This window comes from Triticum aestivum, chromosome 4D, assembly GCF_018294505.1.
Source record: "Triticum aestivum cultivar Chinese Spring chromosome 4D, IWGSC CS RefSeq v2.1, whole genome shotgun sequence".
Classification (NCBI taxonomy): domain Eukaryota; kingdom Viridiplantae; phylum Streptophyta; class Magnoliopsida; order Poales; family Poaceae; genus Triticum; species Triticum aestivum.
Genome location: NC_057805.1, coordinates 48,047,032 through 48,064,452, shown reverse-complemented (window position 1 = coordinate 48,064,452; position 17,421 = coordinate 48,047,032). Strand labels below are relative to the sequence as shown.

At 49.3% G+C, this 17,421-nt stretch overlaps 2 protein-coding genes across 2 annotated transcripts; both read left to right on the top strand.

The window, feature by feature from the left end:
- Positions 1-282: 282 nt before the first annotated feature.
- On the top strand, positions 283-2,157 carry LOC123099568 (amino acid transporter AVT1H-like). Its single transcript, XM_044521701.1, has 2 exons — positions 283-538; positions 1,010-2,157. Exons 1-2 carry the CDS (start codon positions 283-285, stop codon positions 2,155-2,157), a joined length of 1,404 nt encoding a protein of 467 aa, XP_044377636.1.
- Positions 2,158-13,601: 11,444 nt separating this feature from the next.
- Positions 13,602-14,976, top strand: LOC123099567 (uncharacterized). Its single transcript, XM_044521700.1, has 2 exons — positions 13,602-13,841; positions 14,309-14,976. The coding sequence occupies exons 1-2, from the start codon at positions 13,755-13,757 to the stop codon at positions 14,591-14,593; spliced, it is 372 nt and encodes a 123-aa protein (XP_044377635.1). The 5' UTR covers positions 13,602-13,754; the 3' UTR covers positions 14,594-14,976.
- Positions 14,977-17,421: the final 2,445 nt, after the last annotated feature.

Sequence of the window (17,421 nt, the reverse complement as noted above, 5' to 3'; positions counted from 1 at the left end):
ACTCGGCTGAAAAAGGAGTGACCATATCTAAGCGGAGAATCCTAATTAGACAGGTTGGAACGTTGTATCTTTGTTTCCAACAGCTGGACTAGTTTTTCATTAGTCATTAGCAGAATTTGCTCGCTCCAAGATTCCATCTTCCTTCTCCATCTAGACCCTGATCAAGAAACTGCTATAAATAGGCACGAGCACAACGTCGTTTTTCACAAGGCGAGTGCAGACGTGTAGTAGCACATTCAGCTATACACTAATCCGCACTTTCGCTCGCCAACGGAAGCAGAAATGGCGAGTCGGTGGTGCGAGTTGGTGTGTCCGCAGCCTAAGCAGGTGGCGAGCGAGAGCATGCACGGCGCTCGGCTCGCGGCGCAGCAGCTGAGCAGGGGCCGCGATGCCTGCGACGTCGAAGCAGGCAAGCCATGTCAGGAGGCCGACGGCGGGGGGAGGGTCGAGGCAGTGGCAGTGACCACTCAGCAGCACCACAGCAAGCCTACCAGCACGTTTGCCCAGTCGGTCATCAACATGGTTGGCATGCTCATAGGTAAAATAAAATGCTTACGCCACGTATACATATACATACTTTGTGCCTCACATTTTAAATGCCGGAATGACTTCATGTTGAGCTGGTACAGTTTGTAGCTGATATATAGTCACCTGAACACTACACATTATTCATAATCAAAGTACAAAATGAAGAATTAATGTGCTGGTACTCCAAAAGTAGCATGAATTGGTGATGGACTGATGCATGGTTACATGTTGATCCAAAAGTTTTGAAAAGTGGGGGTACTATAACATTTCTTCTTCTTCTTCTTCGAATTTGACCAAATATTGCAGCTTTAACCTCTAAACAGTCTTGCTACATCTCACTCAACTGAAATTTGGTTATGTCTCAGTCCATGCTTATATTCATGAGATTTTACATTGAGATCCATGTATTTTTGGGAGGGTCACTTGGCTGAGACTTGATTAGATCTAGTTAACTAACTCACCGATTCACCTTTTTTTCCAGGACTTGGGCAGCTCTCCACTCCCTACGCCTTGGAGAACGGCGGCTGGGCCTCTATTTTCCTCCTGGTCGGGCTCGGCATCATGTGCGCCTATACCGCGAACATCATCGGCAGGTGCCTAGACGAGGAGCCCAGCTCCAAGACGTACCAGGATATTGGCCAGCAGGCGTTCGGCTCCAAGGGCCGGCTGATCGCCTCTGCATTCATCTACCTCGAGATCTTCTTCGCCCTGGTCTCCTACACCATCTCCCTCAGCGACAACATCCCGCTCGTGTTCGCCGGTGTCCGCCTCCACCTACCATGGCTGCGCCTCAGCACCACGCAGCTGCTCACCGTCATCGCCGTGCTGGTGGCTCTTCCCAGCCTTTGGCTAAGGAACCTATCGTCCATCTCCTTCCTCTCCTTCGCCGGCATCCTCATGTCGATGGTCATCTTCGTCACCATCCTCTGCACCGCGGCCTTCAGCAATGTCGGCCTAGGCAAGCACATCCCAGTCCTGAGGCTTGACAAGATCCCGACGGTGTCCGGCCTCTACATGTTCAGCTACGCCGGCCACATCGTCTTCCCCAACATCTACACTGTCATGAAGGACCCCTCCAGCTTCACCAAGGTCTCCGTCACGAGTTTCTCCATGGTCGCCGTGCTCTACACGGGCCTCGCGTTTGTCGGCGCGAGCCTCTTCGGTCCCACTGTGAACTCCCAGGTCACGCTCAGCATGCCGCCGGGGCTGCTGGTCACCAAAGTGGCGCTCTGGGCCACCGTGCTCACGCCGGTCACCAAGTACGCGCTCGAGTTCGCGCCCTTCGCCATTCAGCTCGAGCACCACCTGCCGGCGACCATGGGGCCTCGTGCCCGGATAATCATCCGTGGCAGCATCGGCTCGGCGGGGCTTCTCCTCATCCTGGCGCTGGCGCTCTCGGTTCCATATTTCCAGTACGTGCTCAGCCTCACCGGCTCGCTCGTCAGCGTGGCCATCTCGGTCATATTCCCCTGCGCGTTTTACCTCAAGATCCGCTGGGACCGGCTATCGCGCCCTGTCGTCGTGCTGAATGCGGCGATGATCGCCGTTGGTTTTGTTCTCGCGGTGGTGGGGACCGCTTCGTCAGCTAAGCTGCTGGTGAAAAGCATACAGAATGGACATGTGGCGTAGTTTGTATTACACTATTACTAGAATTTGTAGATCCTGTATATGTGCATCAAAAGTGTCATTAAATTACGCCCGTACATACACCACGTGAAAATAAGAAATACGTAAAGTATGCTTGGGGTGTATATTTAGTTTTCTGAAAACTGTATACTTGGTTGAAGAATGGTAATTGTCGGTGAGAACGATACCTATGAGATCACTGGAATCACTTCTACGGTCGGCGGGCGCGGGGTTGTGAGGAGAGCAGGTCTAACAAAAAGCATACGGATCGTTTACCGAGGTTCGGGCCGCGAGGATGCGTAAAACCCTAATCCTACTTTGGTGGATGTATTGAGTGTTCTTGAGCTTCTGAACTAGCTACGGTGGCTGCGTAGTTTCAAAAAGCCGAATCCCTCTCCTGGTCGCCTCGGGCCTCCTTTTATAGGGAAAAAGGGTTGCCACAGTGGCACACAGGAGGTGGAAAGGTCTACAGTGCGCGAGCTTATCGCACGTATTACAGGACAAGACGCATTTAATGCGTCGCTTAGGTGTCCCTTAGCTTTATCGGGGACGGGAACGAGGCCCGTCCCGTTCGTTGCCGCCTCACCTTGCTTCGGCACGTGCCCAGGCCAGCGATCACTAGTAGAAAAAGGGCCTAATGTTCAGCTCATTAGTCCCGGTTGGTATTTGAGCCGGCACTAATGTGACCATTAGTGCCGGTTCCAACGGCTAGGCGGGCGGCGCTCATTAGTACCAGGTCGGGGCGAACCTTTAGTACCGGTTCGTGCCACGAACCGGTACTAAAGAGCTGGTGGCCTTTAGTACGGGTTGGTGGCTCCAACCAGTACTAAAGACCCCCCTTTAGTACGGGTTCGTGCCACCAACCGGTACTAAAGGGTGCGCTGCCACCCGTCGTGCACAATGTTTAGTCCCACCTCGCTAGTTGAGAGGAGCTCGCACCGGTTTATAAGCCCCCGCCGCGGCTACCATGTTGAGCTCCTCTCTAAGCAGGCCTTTGTGGGCCTATTGCAAGTCTTCTGCCCTGTGGGGCCTACTGGGCCTGCATCCTGGCCCAACTAGAGGTTGGGTTTCTAGTCGTATGCAGGCCGTGCCGGCCCAGTAGGTGGGCTGTTTTTTCTTTATTCCAAAAGAAATAAAAAAATCCATTAGTACCGGTTGGTGTTACCAACCGGTACTAAAGGTTACAGAACCGGCACTAAAGGGCCTTACGAACCGGTGCTATAGCCCGGTTCTGCACCAGTGGATGCATGCGGCGCCATGTAGGCAGGCAGGCAGCTGAGGTGGCGCGGTGGTAGGGTCTTCACGAAGATCTGCATGCCACCACGCAGGTGCTTGCTGAGTCGGCGTAGAGGCCGCCCGTCGCCACGCAGGTGCCTGCCCAGCTGGTTGAGCTAGCAGCTGCTTGGGGACGGCGGTGGAGTCTTGGTCGACGCGGGCCTGACAGTGGCCCCGCTGACGCCCTCGACAAGGGTCTTGCCGTGGCGTTGCAGTCGTCCCCGGCAAGGCGCTTGCCGGGGGTCTTATGGATCTCCTCGGCAAGGATCTCGCCGAGGGTCGCCGTCTTCTGGTTCTTATCTGATCTCATATATCTATGGTCTTGACAAAGATCTGCATGCCACCACGGAGGTGCCTCCTGGGCCCTAGTTCCAATGTGGTTGGTTGGGTTGGAACCCGTGGGCTCAAGGGTGGCTCACTCTGTTGGCGTCGAGCGTGCCGCCCCGGCAAGGCCCTTGCCGGGGAGCCTGCTTCGCCCTTCTGTCCTTTGTGTTCTTGGTCTTGGCGTTGCCTTGGCCATCTTGTGCTTTGGCTTCTCTCCGGCTCCCCTCCTCTGCCCTGCTTAGTGTGGCCGCGGCGCGCGGCTCCGACTGCCCGTGCACAAATAAAGGGGTACAAAGGGGTGCCCCTACTTTGGTACACCGACAGGAGCCCCCGGGCCTGGGCCACACATAAGCGCGACACGTTGTTGGGCCAGGCCCAAACGGTGCGCGGGCAGGCGGGGCGGATCTTTACCGTAGTAACTCTTCGTCTGCTGCGCTTCCCCACGACCCGCGTTGAACGCGCGACGTGGGGGGTCGTGCGTGACGTGGGGGTCATGCGTGGGGCGGTCTCTACATGCATGCGTCACGTCGTGGTTAATGGGAAAGGAGGCGACCCGCGCCTTCCCCGTAAAAAGGGATAACCGCGGGCGCGCTGCTCACTTTACCCCCCCTTCCTGCGTCTTCTCCAATCTCAGAGCCGCCGCCTCCCCCTCCGTCCTCTTTCTCGAGCTTTTCGCCTTTGCTCGCCGCCGCCGCGCCTTCGCTGTCCTTTGCCCCTCGCTTCTTGCAGCCGCCATGGCTCCCAAATCCACCAAGGGCAAGGTAGTGGCCAAAGATGCCGGGGCGACGGAGCCGCCGGAGAGTGAGCAGGCGGCGCGACGGACGCAGCTCGCCTACTTCCCCTCGACAGTCGACGTGGTCGAACTGCGGGACTACTTCAAGCCCCTGTGGGGGTGCAAGACGGGGGGGGGGGGGGACGACGGGGCATCCAGCCACGCGTGTCATCCCCGTCAATTGCGTCGAGGCCGCCCCAAATCGGTATCCATTCTTCGTTTATTACTTCTCTTGCGGCCTCTGCCCCCCTTCTCTGATTTCTTCAACGACGTCATGCACACCTACGGCTTCCATCTGGATTTTACCCAAATGTCATGGCGTGCATGGCTCTCTTTGCGCACCTCTGCGAGGGTTTTGCCGGGGTGCATCCCAACACGGCGCTCTTCCGTCACTACTTCTTCCCTCGGATCCAACCGGGGGGCGCCATTTCCGGTTGCGTCGCCTGGATCCCACGGACCAAGGGGGCATACCCGGAGGGCGCTCAGAAGGAGATGTGGGAAGAATGGCAGAGCCGGTGGTGCTGGATTGAGGAGGATGATCCACAATATTTCTGCTGGGTTCGCCAGGCGCCGCCGGTTCGGCGGAGCGACTGGAGCGATGTTGATGCCGACGATGCGAAGCTCATGGTCGCCACCACCAGGATTTTTCGCCTCACCGAGGCCGGGCTCACCCTTGAGATGATCGGGGCGGATTTCATCCGCCGCCGAATCGCTCCGCTGCACAACAAGGGGAGGCCGGCCTGGCTTTTCACGAACGCCGCCGACATCATGAGGCTCCGCCCCGGCCTCGACCACAACCTTACGGTGATGAGGCACGCCCATCTCTGCCAACGGCTCTTCCAGCTCGACGTGAACCGTGATGGCGAGGTCGAGCGGTCCGGCAAGGCCGCGAGGGCTGCCGCGAAGGCCGGCAAGGTCGCCAAGGGACCCTTGTTTAAGTTGCCAGTGGGAGTAGTCCCGCTAAGCAACAACTCTCGCCGGACCGACATCATCGCCATGATGCCGGACTTCAACGCGCATGGTCTTGTGAGATGTCGGTGAGAACGACACCTATGGGATCACTGGAATCACTTCTACGGTCGGCGGGCGCGGGGTTGTGAGGAGAGCAGGTCTAACAAAAAGCACACGGATCGTTTACCCAGGTTCGGGCCACGAGGATGTGTAAAACCCTAGTCTTGCTTTGGTGGATGTATTGAGTGTTTTTGAGCTTCTGAACTAGCTACGATGGCTGCGTAGTTCCAAAATGCCGAATCCCTCTCCTGGTCGCCTCGGGCCTCCTTTTATAGGGAAAAAGGGGTTGCCACAGTGGCACACAGGAGGTGAAAAGGTCTACAATGCGCGAGCTTATCGCACGTATTACAGGACAAGACGCATTTAATGCGTCGCTTAGGTGTCCCTTAGCTTTATCGGGGACGGGAACGAGGCCCGTCCCGTCCGTTGCCGCCTCGCCTTGCTTCGACACGTGCCCAGGCCAGCGATGCATGCGGTGCCATGTAGGCAGGCAGGCAGCTGATGTGGTGCGGTGGTAGGGTCTTCACGAAGATCTACATGCTACCACGCAGGTGCTTGCTGAGTCGGCGTAGAGGCCGCCCGTCGCCACGCAGGTGCCTTCCCAGCTGGTTGAGCTAGCAGCTGCTTGGGGACGGCGGTGGAGTCTTGGTCGACGCGGGCCTGGCTGTGGCCCCGCTGATGCCCTCGGCAAGGGTCTTGCCGTGGCGTTGCAGTCGTCCCCGGCAAGGCGCTTGCCGGGGGTCTTGTGGATCTCCTCGGCAAGGATCCCGCCGAGGGCCGCCGTCTTCTGGTTCTCATCTAATCTCATATATCTATGGTCTTGACAAAGATCTGCATGCCACCACGGAGGTGCCTCTCGAGCCCTAGTTCCAATGTAGTTGGTTGGGTTGGAACCCATGGGCTCAAGGATGGCTCACTCTGTTGGCGTCGAGCGTGCCGCCCCGGCAAGGCCCTTGCCGGGGCTGCCCCGACAAGGGTCTTGCCGGGGGAGCCTGCTTCGCCCTTCTGTCCTTTGTGTTCTTGGTCTTGGCGTTGCCTTGGCCATCTTGTGCTTTGGCTTCTCTCCGGCTCCCCTCCTCTGCCCTGCTTAGTGTGGCCGCGGCGCGCGGCTCTGACTGCCCGTGCACAAGTAAAGGAGTACAAAGGGATACCCCTACTTTTGTACACCGACAGTAATGTACATGGCACGCAGCTGCAATGGATTTTAAATTGTAATGAGAAACGTCATGTACCACACAAAGGTCTCGTTGGCTGTGTGCGTCAGAGGCACCCTCCTTAGAAAAAAACCATAAAGACATAGAGACCCATATCTGATGGCTCTCTTTAAGGCCTCGTAATGCGAGTATCAGGACTTGAACTCTGGTGGGCTAGGGATACCACTGTCTCTCTAACCATCCAACCACATGTTGGTTCGCCACAAAATTTTTGTTCGCAACAACTATTTATAAGTTGCTCGACAAAAAGTTGTACTCCCTCCGATCCATATTGTTAGTCGCTCAATGAATGTGTCTAGCACTACAATATGTCTAATATATCCGTTTGAGCGACAAATAATATGTAAATTGGAAGTGGCGGCCCCGGCAAGGCCTGGCTACTCGCTAAGACTACATACGAAACGTGCATGATACGGCTTGCTGCCGTGTAGCCAGCAGAGAAAGAGGCGAAACTTGATCTACGCGAGTGTATGGCCTTTTAGCTCCGACTCCCACTCGAATTAGATAGCTACCTCGTTGGAGGCGGAATGGAAATATTATGCGGTACACAATATGTCTAGGCTGGGATTTGAACCTTCGGCAATGAAGAGATACACTCTGGGCCCACTCAGTATTATGGTATCCAACATCGTGTGGCAGGTATAGTGACTAAGGCGTTAGTCGCGAGGATACCGGTATAGAGAGACACACTAAGGAGTTTTGGAATCAAAATTAGGATCTCATATCCCTTATTTGTAGGAGGGTTTCTGACGAAAGGAACATTGCTCTACTAGCCCCTTATTTTGCCAAGGATGTTCGTTTGGATCTATTTGATATTGGTGCTTTAAAGGATTTGGAACTTGATGGGCTTCATGTAATTTGCATTCTGAACTGTGACCTATTCTCTTTCAATACTATGAAATTTTTCCATAAAAAAATAATACTATGAAATTCCATTCCCATTAGATTATTCATTGAAATGTGAAAAAAGAGGAAAAACTCTAATACAGTAGAAAATAATAATCTATTTTAACCCATTTGCGAGAAAGCGTGAACTAAGAGAGTTGAACTTTCGACTTGAACAATAAGAATTTTATGATTTGTATAGTCAGATTCAAATTAGCAAGTAAACTGGTTGTCTTATTTTTAATATAAATTATTGCAATATTCAAATTGCAATATCGATGAATTACAAAAATCATTTAAGTGAAAAATAATAGTATGTGCACTACAGGCGTATGATCATTACCCTTTAACCGGGTTATTCTATTCCACCTCTATACATATAAGAAAACTAAAAGAGAATACATAATAATACGACAAAACATTTATAAAGGACACCTATCCCAAGCACACACAAGGAAACCATAGACAGGCAAGTGAAATCCAATCCACGAAATAATTTAATCCATCGAAGATCAGTGTATCGATTGCTCCTAAAGATGGGAATGCGAAAGAAGACGACGATGGATTCTATAGCGTGAGAATGTGGTGCACCCCCAGGGTCTGCTAGACCGGTTGGTGCTCCCGGCTAGTCAGCGGTGAAAGAACATGCGGTGCTCCCATGTTTGGTTTTGGTAATTGATGACAATCTCTATGGACTAATGGTTGCTTTGAGTTATATTTGAAGGATTTGTCCATCGGCATTTCTTGAAGTCCATGTGTTGGTTTCAAGGAGTTTATGTGGTGACCAAGGTGTTATTAAGGAATTATCCAAAGATTGGTCATGTGAGAGCTGAGCTTATTGCAAGCATGTCTTGAAGAAGAAGATTGTGTGATCATTCATGTTTACCTTCAAGACATCATCCAAATGAAGAGAGTTGGAAAGAGTCAAGGTTGATCAAGACTAAGTCAAGAGTGAATCAAGTTGATCAACACACAAAGCGCATAAGATGTACCGAGGGATCAAGCGATCCCATGGTATGGTAAGCATTGTCAATTACGCTTTGTGTACTAACCCATGGTCTTCATGAGAGTTCTTTGTGGGGTTAGGTTGTGGTGTGCAAGTTCAAGTGAAGCGGGCAAGTTCAAGTAAAGCATCACGAAGAGATCAAATGCTTGAAGCCATTGTGGTGACAATGGACTTGTGAAGATGTGCGGAAGGGTGGCTCACCCATAGTGGAGTATGGGGGAGCAATCAACTAGTCTTCATCGAGCCAACACAATCAAGAAAGGTGGTCCATCTTGAGGGAGTCAAGATCGTCATCATCTAGCTCAAGTGGACCATGTGCAAGGCAAAGGTTTGCTCTTGATAGGTTTTCTATTTTACCGGTCTCATGATGGTAGTTGGGAGACCGGGTTATAGGATCGATTGCCGTACTATTAAGGGGGGCTCTTGATGAGTAGCTTGATCGTATCGTTCATAGAGAGCTCAAACCATTGCATCCTTGCATCATCTTTATTGGTTCTTGTTTGGTTCTTCTCTTTGTGAGTTTTGGAGCTTATGGTCATATTGATGACAAGCTCGAGTTCATCGAAAACGGAGTTCACTCGCATCTTCTATGATGTTTTCGATGTTGGAGGTTATGCCGGTTCTTCTCGGTTGGAGGTTTCACTCCTCTATTTGTTGGCATACCTCCCCTGCCTCTTCTTACTATAACCAACAAGCTTGAATTTGCTCAATTCGGAGCTCATATGAAGAAGTTTTGGCAGTTCTGTTTTTCTCCCTACGGTAGTACCGCGGTGGTAGCGGTAGTACCGCTTGTAGCGTCAAGTGGTAGTACCGCTCTAGTACCGCTCTACTACCGCCTCGATTTTGGGTCTGCTCTTTTCGTGTCGGGTTCAGCGGTAGTCGCGCAGCAGTAAGGCACGGTAGTACCGCTCCGGTCGAGCGGTAGTACCGCTATTGCACTACTGCCACCGTACTCTGCTCTGTCCTGCCTCCTTTTGTCCCGTGTTCTGCTCCTCCAGCGGTAGTACCGCTGGGGTGTGCGGTAGTACCGCTTATCGGCGGTACTACCGCCCCAAGGTTCTTGTGTTGTTGCTCCTTTTCACTGCTTCTTCCGCCCGAGCGGTAGTACCGCTCGTGTGCGGGCTGAGCACATAACGGTTGGATTTTCCCCCTCCTATAAAAGGGGGTCTTCTTCCCCAATGAACCTTATCCTTTGAGCTCGTGTTCTTCCCCCATTGTTGACCTTCTTCGAGCTTGCTAACTCTCAATCCCTCCATGGATTCTTGCTAGTTTTTTAGGGAAAAGAGAGAGGAGATCTAGATCCACATTTCCACCAATCACTTTGTCCTCTTTGTGAGGGGAACCCCTTGGATCTAGATCTTGGAGTTCTTGGTGTTCTCCTTCTTGTTCTTCCTCTCATTTTCCTCCCTAGCGTTAGTTGCTTCGGTGGGATTTGAGAGAGAAGGACTTGGGCACTCCGTGTGCCCTTGCCATTGCATTTAGTGCATCGGTTTGAGTTCTCCACGTGATACGTGGAAGTTACAAGTTGAGAAGCTTATTACTCTTGGGTGCTTGGTACCCTTGAGCTTGTTCCTCTTGGGTGCTTGGGCGCCCTAGACGGTTGGTGGTGTTCGGAGCTCAATCATTGTGGTGTAAAGCTCCGGACAAACGTCGGGGTCTCCAATTAGGTTGTGGAGATCGCTCCGAGCAATTTGACGGGTACCGGTGACCGCCCCCAAGGGTTGCCAAAGTGTACGGGTTCGGTGACCGCCCCCAAGGGTTGCCATTTGTACGGGTTCAGTGACCGCCCTCAAGGGTCCCTTAGTGGAATCACGACATCTTGCATTGTGCGAGGGCGTGAGGAGATTACGGTGGCCCTAGTGGCTTCTTGAGGAGCATTGTGCCTCCACACCGCTCCAAACGGAGATTAGCATCCGCAAGGGTGTGAACTTCGGGATACATCGTCGTCTCCGCGTGCCTCGGTTATCTCTTATCCGAGCCCTTTACTTATGCACTTTACTTTGTGATAGCCATATTGTTTCTTGTCATATATCTTGCTATCACGTAAGTAGTTTTTCTTGCTTAGCATAAGTTGTTGGTGCACATAGGTGAGCCTAGTTGTTGTAGGTTTTGTGCTTGACAAATTAACCGCTAGGTTTATTCCGCATTTGTTCAAGCCTCAACCGTAATTATTTTAAAGCGCCTATTCACCCCCCTCTAAGCGACATCCACGATCTTTCAGGCGGGCTGCTTGGTGAGGTCACCAGATTTCTTGGTGTGTGTGGCGAGGTTGTAATTCCAGAGGAGTCATTATTGCAAGGCATAAAGATTAAAGAGGGAGGTCATAAGCGCCTATACCATAAAATAGTTTTCGGATGGATTCAGAAGACATATCTGGTAGAATCGTAACCATAAAATATGATCCTAATCAAAATGCGTGTGCATGACCATGAGTCATTGTGTTATATCTCATCTACACCTGGCGTGAACATTGTTTAATAGATTATATGTCTACACAATTTTATTAAGTAAAAAACACTAGAAACATAACGGTTGTAAGTAGCAAGACAACAGTAATCGTTGGCAAGTCATGAAAGTTGGTCCATGGCTCTCGATTACAAGATCAATATTGAACCTTTGAACCGATTCATTCCATGAGTTATTGATTGAACGAAATTCACTTGTGCACGAAAACTAAGTATTGGTCCCCTTTCTTCTCTTATTGGATTAATTACTTCATTTTCTTTTTAGTGTTGGATTTTTGATATTTTTTAGATTTTATTTGGCATTATTCAACAACATTTTTTATACAAATTCCTTTTTTAATAGCAGGTACAGTGTTCCTTGAAATCCAGAGGGCCACCTATCATGGATGTTGGGCATAATTCCGCAAATATATGGCCAAAAGATGTACCAAGAGGTTAGGACCGGTTCCTTGTGCACTACCGATCACATGACGATTGCAAACCCATTTCTTAGTTCCCACCAGGGAATCGACCATATTCTCTAAAACCGCCCTCAATTACATGTGATAAATATCTAGAAGACATCGATTCCATAAGTCTCCGAGGATCCATTTGAAGATGGCGGTTGCCACCAAAGACACGAGCAATACACATATAAAATGTAGTATAAATATAGCGGTGGCATTACATTTTAATAAGATCATGTACTTGGTTCAAACTAGAATTCGTAATGTGGAGAAGTCAGAGCTAAGGTGTGTCACGGGCCGTCGCAAACGGGATTGGTTTGTCATGAGCCGGCTTCGTGTGTATTATGTGGTGTCCGTGTCGAGACTTTCATCAAAGTCAGAATCATCAGATCGTGAGTGTGGGATGATGACAATGATGCTCATGGGTAGCGTCGATAGCCATGGTTCTTCATCCGTGTTTGCAGAGTGTTTGCTTGCGGTGCCGTGGCTTTTTTTTCGTATATTGTTGTCCTTTGCATGTTTGTTAAAATTCTTTACGTTTCACAATGTTGGGTTTTATCCCACTTTTCTCTAGTTATCTGGTAACAAGTTTGGTGTCAATTATAATTGAACCAGACAGGTCTTTTTTCCTTCGCTTTTGAAAAGAAATAAACAATTGTGTTGATCAATCCTTGATCATTGGATATATACAAAAATAAAATATGAACGTTCAATGTTGATTTAAAGGCACCGTATGCAAGGTGCTAAAAGACTTAGGTGTGTGTACGCGACGTCTCTTCCAAGTTGAGCAATGCTATTTTTTTGAATTGTTTGAATTGCTTACCACATATGTCACGTGGTGAGCAATGCTATTCTTACGTGCTGATTTCACAAAAATCTTGCGCACTAGTTCAAATCGCTGACGGTTATTCCGTTATTTTTCTCTGGATGGTTATTGTCTCTCTCACGTATATAAGTTTTGCGTAGAAGTAGTGCGTATGAATAGCATTTTTGCTTGCAAGTCTCGCATATACCAGTGCATGAGTCCAATTGCAAGGGCATTCAGATTCCTCTGTTGACATTTGGGAAGAGAACAAAGTAGACTGATTGCCATTACTTCCGAAATTACTTTGTCCCTATGCGGCGATAAAAATACAAACGGTGACAGCAGGTAAAGAACAAGAGACTGGACATATGCAATGCCAATAGCCTTGCTAGGCTCATAAACCTTCTGCATGATTCTGTCTTTTCTCCGTTTTCCTTAAGCTGCAGTCCCGTTGTCCGTATGTCACATGTGAATGTAGTCTAGTTAAATTTGTACATATGTATGCAACCTTCAATTTTGTTTGTTTTGAGTTTAAGATCGTGGGAGAAAGATACACCTCCATGTCATGCATGGTTAGCAGCTTAGCATGCACGTGAGAAGATTTTGTATGTATGCACTTCTTTTTCAACTACGCAAGAAAACACATTCCTGCTCTTTTTTTTTAACGTCAGTACAGATACAAACGCTCATAAACCTTCAATTTTGTTTGTTTTGAGTTTAAGATCATGGGAGAAAGATACACCTCCATGGAGTATTTAACCAAAAACTACCACATTTCACGGACTTGTGACAGAAAACTACCACTTTACGTTTTTGTGCGGAAAACTACCAAATTTGTCCTAAAACGTGGCAAAAAACTACCAACTCGCGTAAGCGCTCGTTTCGCCCGCGCTAACCCCGAATCTGACCGGTTGGGCCCACGAATCAGTTGCCACGCAGGCAACGGACGGCCGCCGCGCGTTGACGGCCGTTAACGGCCCGTCCGCCTGACGGAACGGCGGCTGTCGGTGGTCCAATAAGTGAGAGCGAGCTCAGCCACTCGCTCAGTCTCTTCCTCCTCGCTCTCACTCGTCCTCATCCTCTCCCTCTCCCTGGTGCTGTTAGCTAGGTCAGCCTATCGCCGTCGCCGCCGCGGCCATTGCTGCCGGTAGAAGTTGAGGATGCCATCCTGGAATGATGAGGAGAGCTCGGACGAGGACATCAACATGGTTTCAATGGATCCTCAGCTCTTTGTAAGTGCATAATGGTGGAACAGAGTTAGGGTTAGGGTTAGTTCATCCAAATTGGAGATTCCAATTTGCTTTAGGTTTGATTCGAAGTTTCTTTTGCAGGAAACCCCTGACAGTGTGGTGGAACCAACTTTTTGTGGTTCTTACACTGAATCTGAGCCGACGTGCATGATGCATCATCAGAGGCCGAAGAAGATGGTGGCTTTTGAAGGTGCTTTGACTGGGAGGCGATTCCTGGGTTGTCCTGTGCAGCAGGTATTTAATCTGGAACGCTAACTTGTTTTGCTGGTGGAGATGTGTGATGTGTTTTGCTGCTGGAGATGTGTGGTGCAGCATGTGGTGCAGAGATGTGTGATGTGCAGAGATGTGTGCTGTAGTTTACAACTGAAACTTGAAAGTGCCATACATATGCAGAGATCTTTAGTGTACTGTGAACTGAATGTATTAGTTAGGTGTTTTCTGAATATAGCTGTTAACTGAAAAAGAACAGAGTTAAATGAATTTATATCTACTGCTAAATATAGCTGTTAACTGAATTTATCTCTGATGCTAAGTCAGGTGATGTGTGCTTACTGTGAAAGAATTATCTTTGCATAATTCAGAGAGCATATTGATGTAAACAAAGGGTTTCAGTTAAATGAGATGACTTTATAATTTTAGTTATCTGTACTAAGATTGTTACTAGTGCTTTGTGCTCAATTATAAAATAATTGCTTCTGTAGGATGTAGGTGTGAACTGTGGGGTTGTGGAGTGGGTGGATGGTCCTTGGCCAGAGATTCTACAAAGGTGCCTAACCAGGATTTGGGACATGTACCATGAGCAGAACTTGGGAAGGGTGAATGACAAACAAGCTCATGAGAAAGAGGTGGCCAAGCTACAGAAGGAAATTGATTTCCTGTCAAACAACTACAGCCAGTTGGTGGAAGATGTATCCAAGCTATTTGACTATCAAGATGGCAAGATGTCTCATGACATGGGCTATACCAGCAGGCAATCAATGAACTAAATGAGAAGAAGAAACAACTTGAGGATCAGGCAAAGATTGAGTTAAGTATGGAGAAGATGAAGCTTGCCAAGGAGCAAAGGTGCATTCTTCAAAGCCAAGCAGATATCATTCAGAACATGAGGAAGGCCATGAAGGAAGTGGAGGGGGAGAGGGACCTACTAAGGCAAGAGAAGAAGAAGCTGGAGTATCTGATTGCTGATCTGCTCAAGGCTGGGCATGCCAGCAAAGATAAACTGGAGAGGATCAAGGCAATTATGAATGAGTGAAGTGGTTGGTGTGTGGGTTAAGTAATTAGTAGGCCTATATATATAGCTGGCCTTGGAATGTCATGCATGATAGGTACTTAGGTGTATATTTTGGGAAAGTTTCATGTGCTTTTAGAATGGTATGAGGGAGGGAGGTACTGTTATGGTTTAAGAACTAGTTGGTTTTATCTATGATGTAATGACTATGCTAAGTTAAGTAAGTAAGAATGTTTTATCTATGATGAGGCTGTTTTACTCTGCATATATCATGTGTGGATAACTGACAGTAGTGACATAGTTGGAAGTAGCAAGTAACATATATAGCAATTAGCTTAGATAGTCTGACAAATAACTTAACATATGTAGTAAGTAGCAAGTAGCAAGTAACATATATAGATAGTCTGACATAGATAGATAGTACTAGCATTCATAGTCTGACATAGATAGGAACTAGTAGTAGATAGTGCCTGACATAAATATAAATAGCAACTAGTAGTAGATAGTGCCTGACGAAACTGAACCTAGGAACTTACTGAACTTAAAGTTCAGGACTGACGAAACTGAACATTAGTGCATAACTGAAGGCAGCACTTCACTCCTCCTTCTTCAGCTTCTGCAGGCGCTGGGAGTGGCGCACCGCAGTCACGACCGCCCTCTTCTTCTTGTTCTTCTTGGCCGGCGCCGGCTCCAGCACATCTTCCTCACCGCCATCTTGTTCTTGCTTCACGACGACGCCGTCTAGGAGATCGGCGACCTCCGGCAGCGCATCCACGTGGATTGGGAGGTTCCTATCCCCCTCCACGGCGTCGAGGACGGGAGCCAGCAGCTGCACTCCAGGCTCGTCGTCGGAGAGGACGACGACCTCATCCACCTCGTCGTCAGAGTCGTCAGAGGGCTCGTCCTCATCATCGTCACTGGACTCGCCGTCAGAGTCGTCAGAGGGCCCAAGGACCCATGGATTGTGCCTCTCCCAGTAGGCGTTGTTGATTGGGGCTGGGAGAGCGAGGACGGTGTCGGTGACGTGGTCCGCGGCGGCCGGCGGCGTGGTGGATGAGTGGTACATCCACCATCGGGCGCGCTGCTTGGGGTTGGGGGAGCGCTGCACCTCGCGCATCGCCCGCAGCAGAATGGTCGCCGGCGGGATGGTGCGGCCGGCAGGGAAGGCGCGCTGCTTTTCAGCAGCTGTCATCACCTTAACCAGGCCGTGGGCGTGGTTCCTCATCATCTCAAGACTTGGGAACCAGCGCGCGATCTCCCTGTACTGCGCGCGCATCTCCTGGTTGTTGCCGGCGAGAGCTTCGATGGCGAGCTGCCAGTCCATGGCGACGGCGGTGGGGGTGGTTGTCGGCGGCGATTTCGACAGGAGAGAGGGGGAAGTGGAGTGGGCGGTGCGAGCGGCGAGTGGGCAGAGAGAGTGGTGGGTGGACACGTATTAAAGCCGTAGAATCTGAAACGTCTGGTGTTACTCAACGCTGCCGGCTAACAACATATAATAAGTTTGGCCGATGCTAGTCAAACAAATCACAAGCACTAGCCCATTGGTATTGAACGCATGGTTACAACCAACTGGTCTTGGGTTCGAGCCCTAGGACAGACTTTTTTTGTGCAGATTTTTTTTCTAAAATGAATTTGGCAGTAAATGGCAATGTAACTTCTGAACTGTTTAAATGGCAATGTAAAACAAATAAAACAAGTTAAAACAATTTCAAAATGCACCTAAACCATACATTCAACATTGTTCACAAGTTCACATGTCTGAATTTAAGCAGGCTAGTAGCACAACACACATTTAGTAGCAGAACACAAACTTAGTACCATACACTCAAACTAGGTAGCAGAACACAAACTTAGACACAGAGTTCAATAGTTTCCACTAGCATTGAAATAGGATGCAAACTTGCTAGGAGGTTTCCTCTTCCTCTTGCCTGCCAATATCCCTGGTTCTCCAGTGGATGTTCTTGGTGCATTGAATGTTCTTGTTGATGCTGATCCTCTTGGAGCTCTTGTTGATGCTGATCCTGTTGCAGGTGCTGGTGAAGACCTGGCTGCTCCTGCTGAAACTGTTGATGTTGAACCTCTCTTATTTGCTGCTGTTTTTCTGTTCCTCATTGCTTTAGGAGGTGGAGCAGATGATGCTGACATCTGTGCAGTTTGCTGTTGAGGTGGTGGTTGTGGAGGTGGATGTGTAGCACTAGAGGAACCCCTAAAATTTTCTCTATTCTCCTGCATGACAAAATTAAATTAGTTAGTAAATAGACCAGAACTAAAATAATTAAACAAAGAATGCATCATTTTTGAATGACCTGATGTAAGTTCTTTCTCATCTCAAGACTAGGTTTTAGAGCTTTCCCACAGTTTGTATATCTGTGGCCTTGTAGACCACAATTGCTGCATGTAATTGTTCCCATCCTGCTTGTGTCCTTTGGTGCAGGCACCTCAAACTAGCCCTTTCTCCTAGCTGTCTGTTTCTTGCCTGCTTTTTCTTTGAACACTGGGGGCTCAATATCCTGAGTATGGGTGTCAGGCCAGAATTCAGGACCAGGGACAGGGTACACTATGTCTTTGTATGCTTCAATATATAGT

Coding starts and splice junctions, on each gene's coding strand:
- LOC123099568 (XM_044521701.1), top strand. CDS start 283: ATGGCGAGTCGGTGGTGCGAGTTGGTGTGTCCGCAGCCTAAGCAGGTG. Junction 539..1,009: donor CATGGTTGGCATGCTCATAG/GTAAAATAAAAT, acceptor CTTTTTTTCCAG/GACTTGGGCAGCTCTCCACT.
- LOC123099567 (XM_044521700.1), top strand. CDS start 13,755: ATGATGCATCATCAGAGGCCGAAGAAGATGGTGGCTTTTGAAGGTGCT. Junction 13,842..14,308: donor TGGGTTGTCCTGTGCAGCAG/GTATTTAATCTG, acceptor TTGCTTCTGTAG/GATGTAGGTGTGAACTGTGG.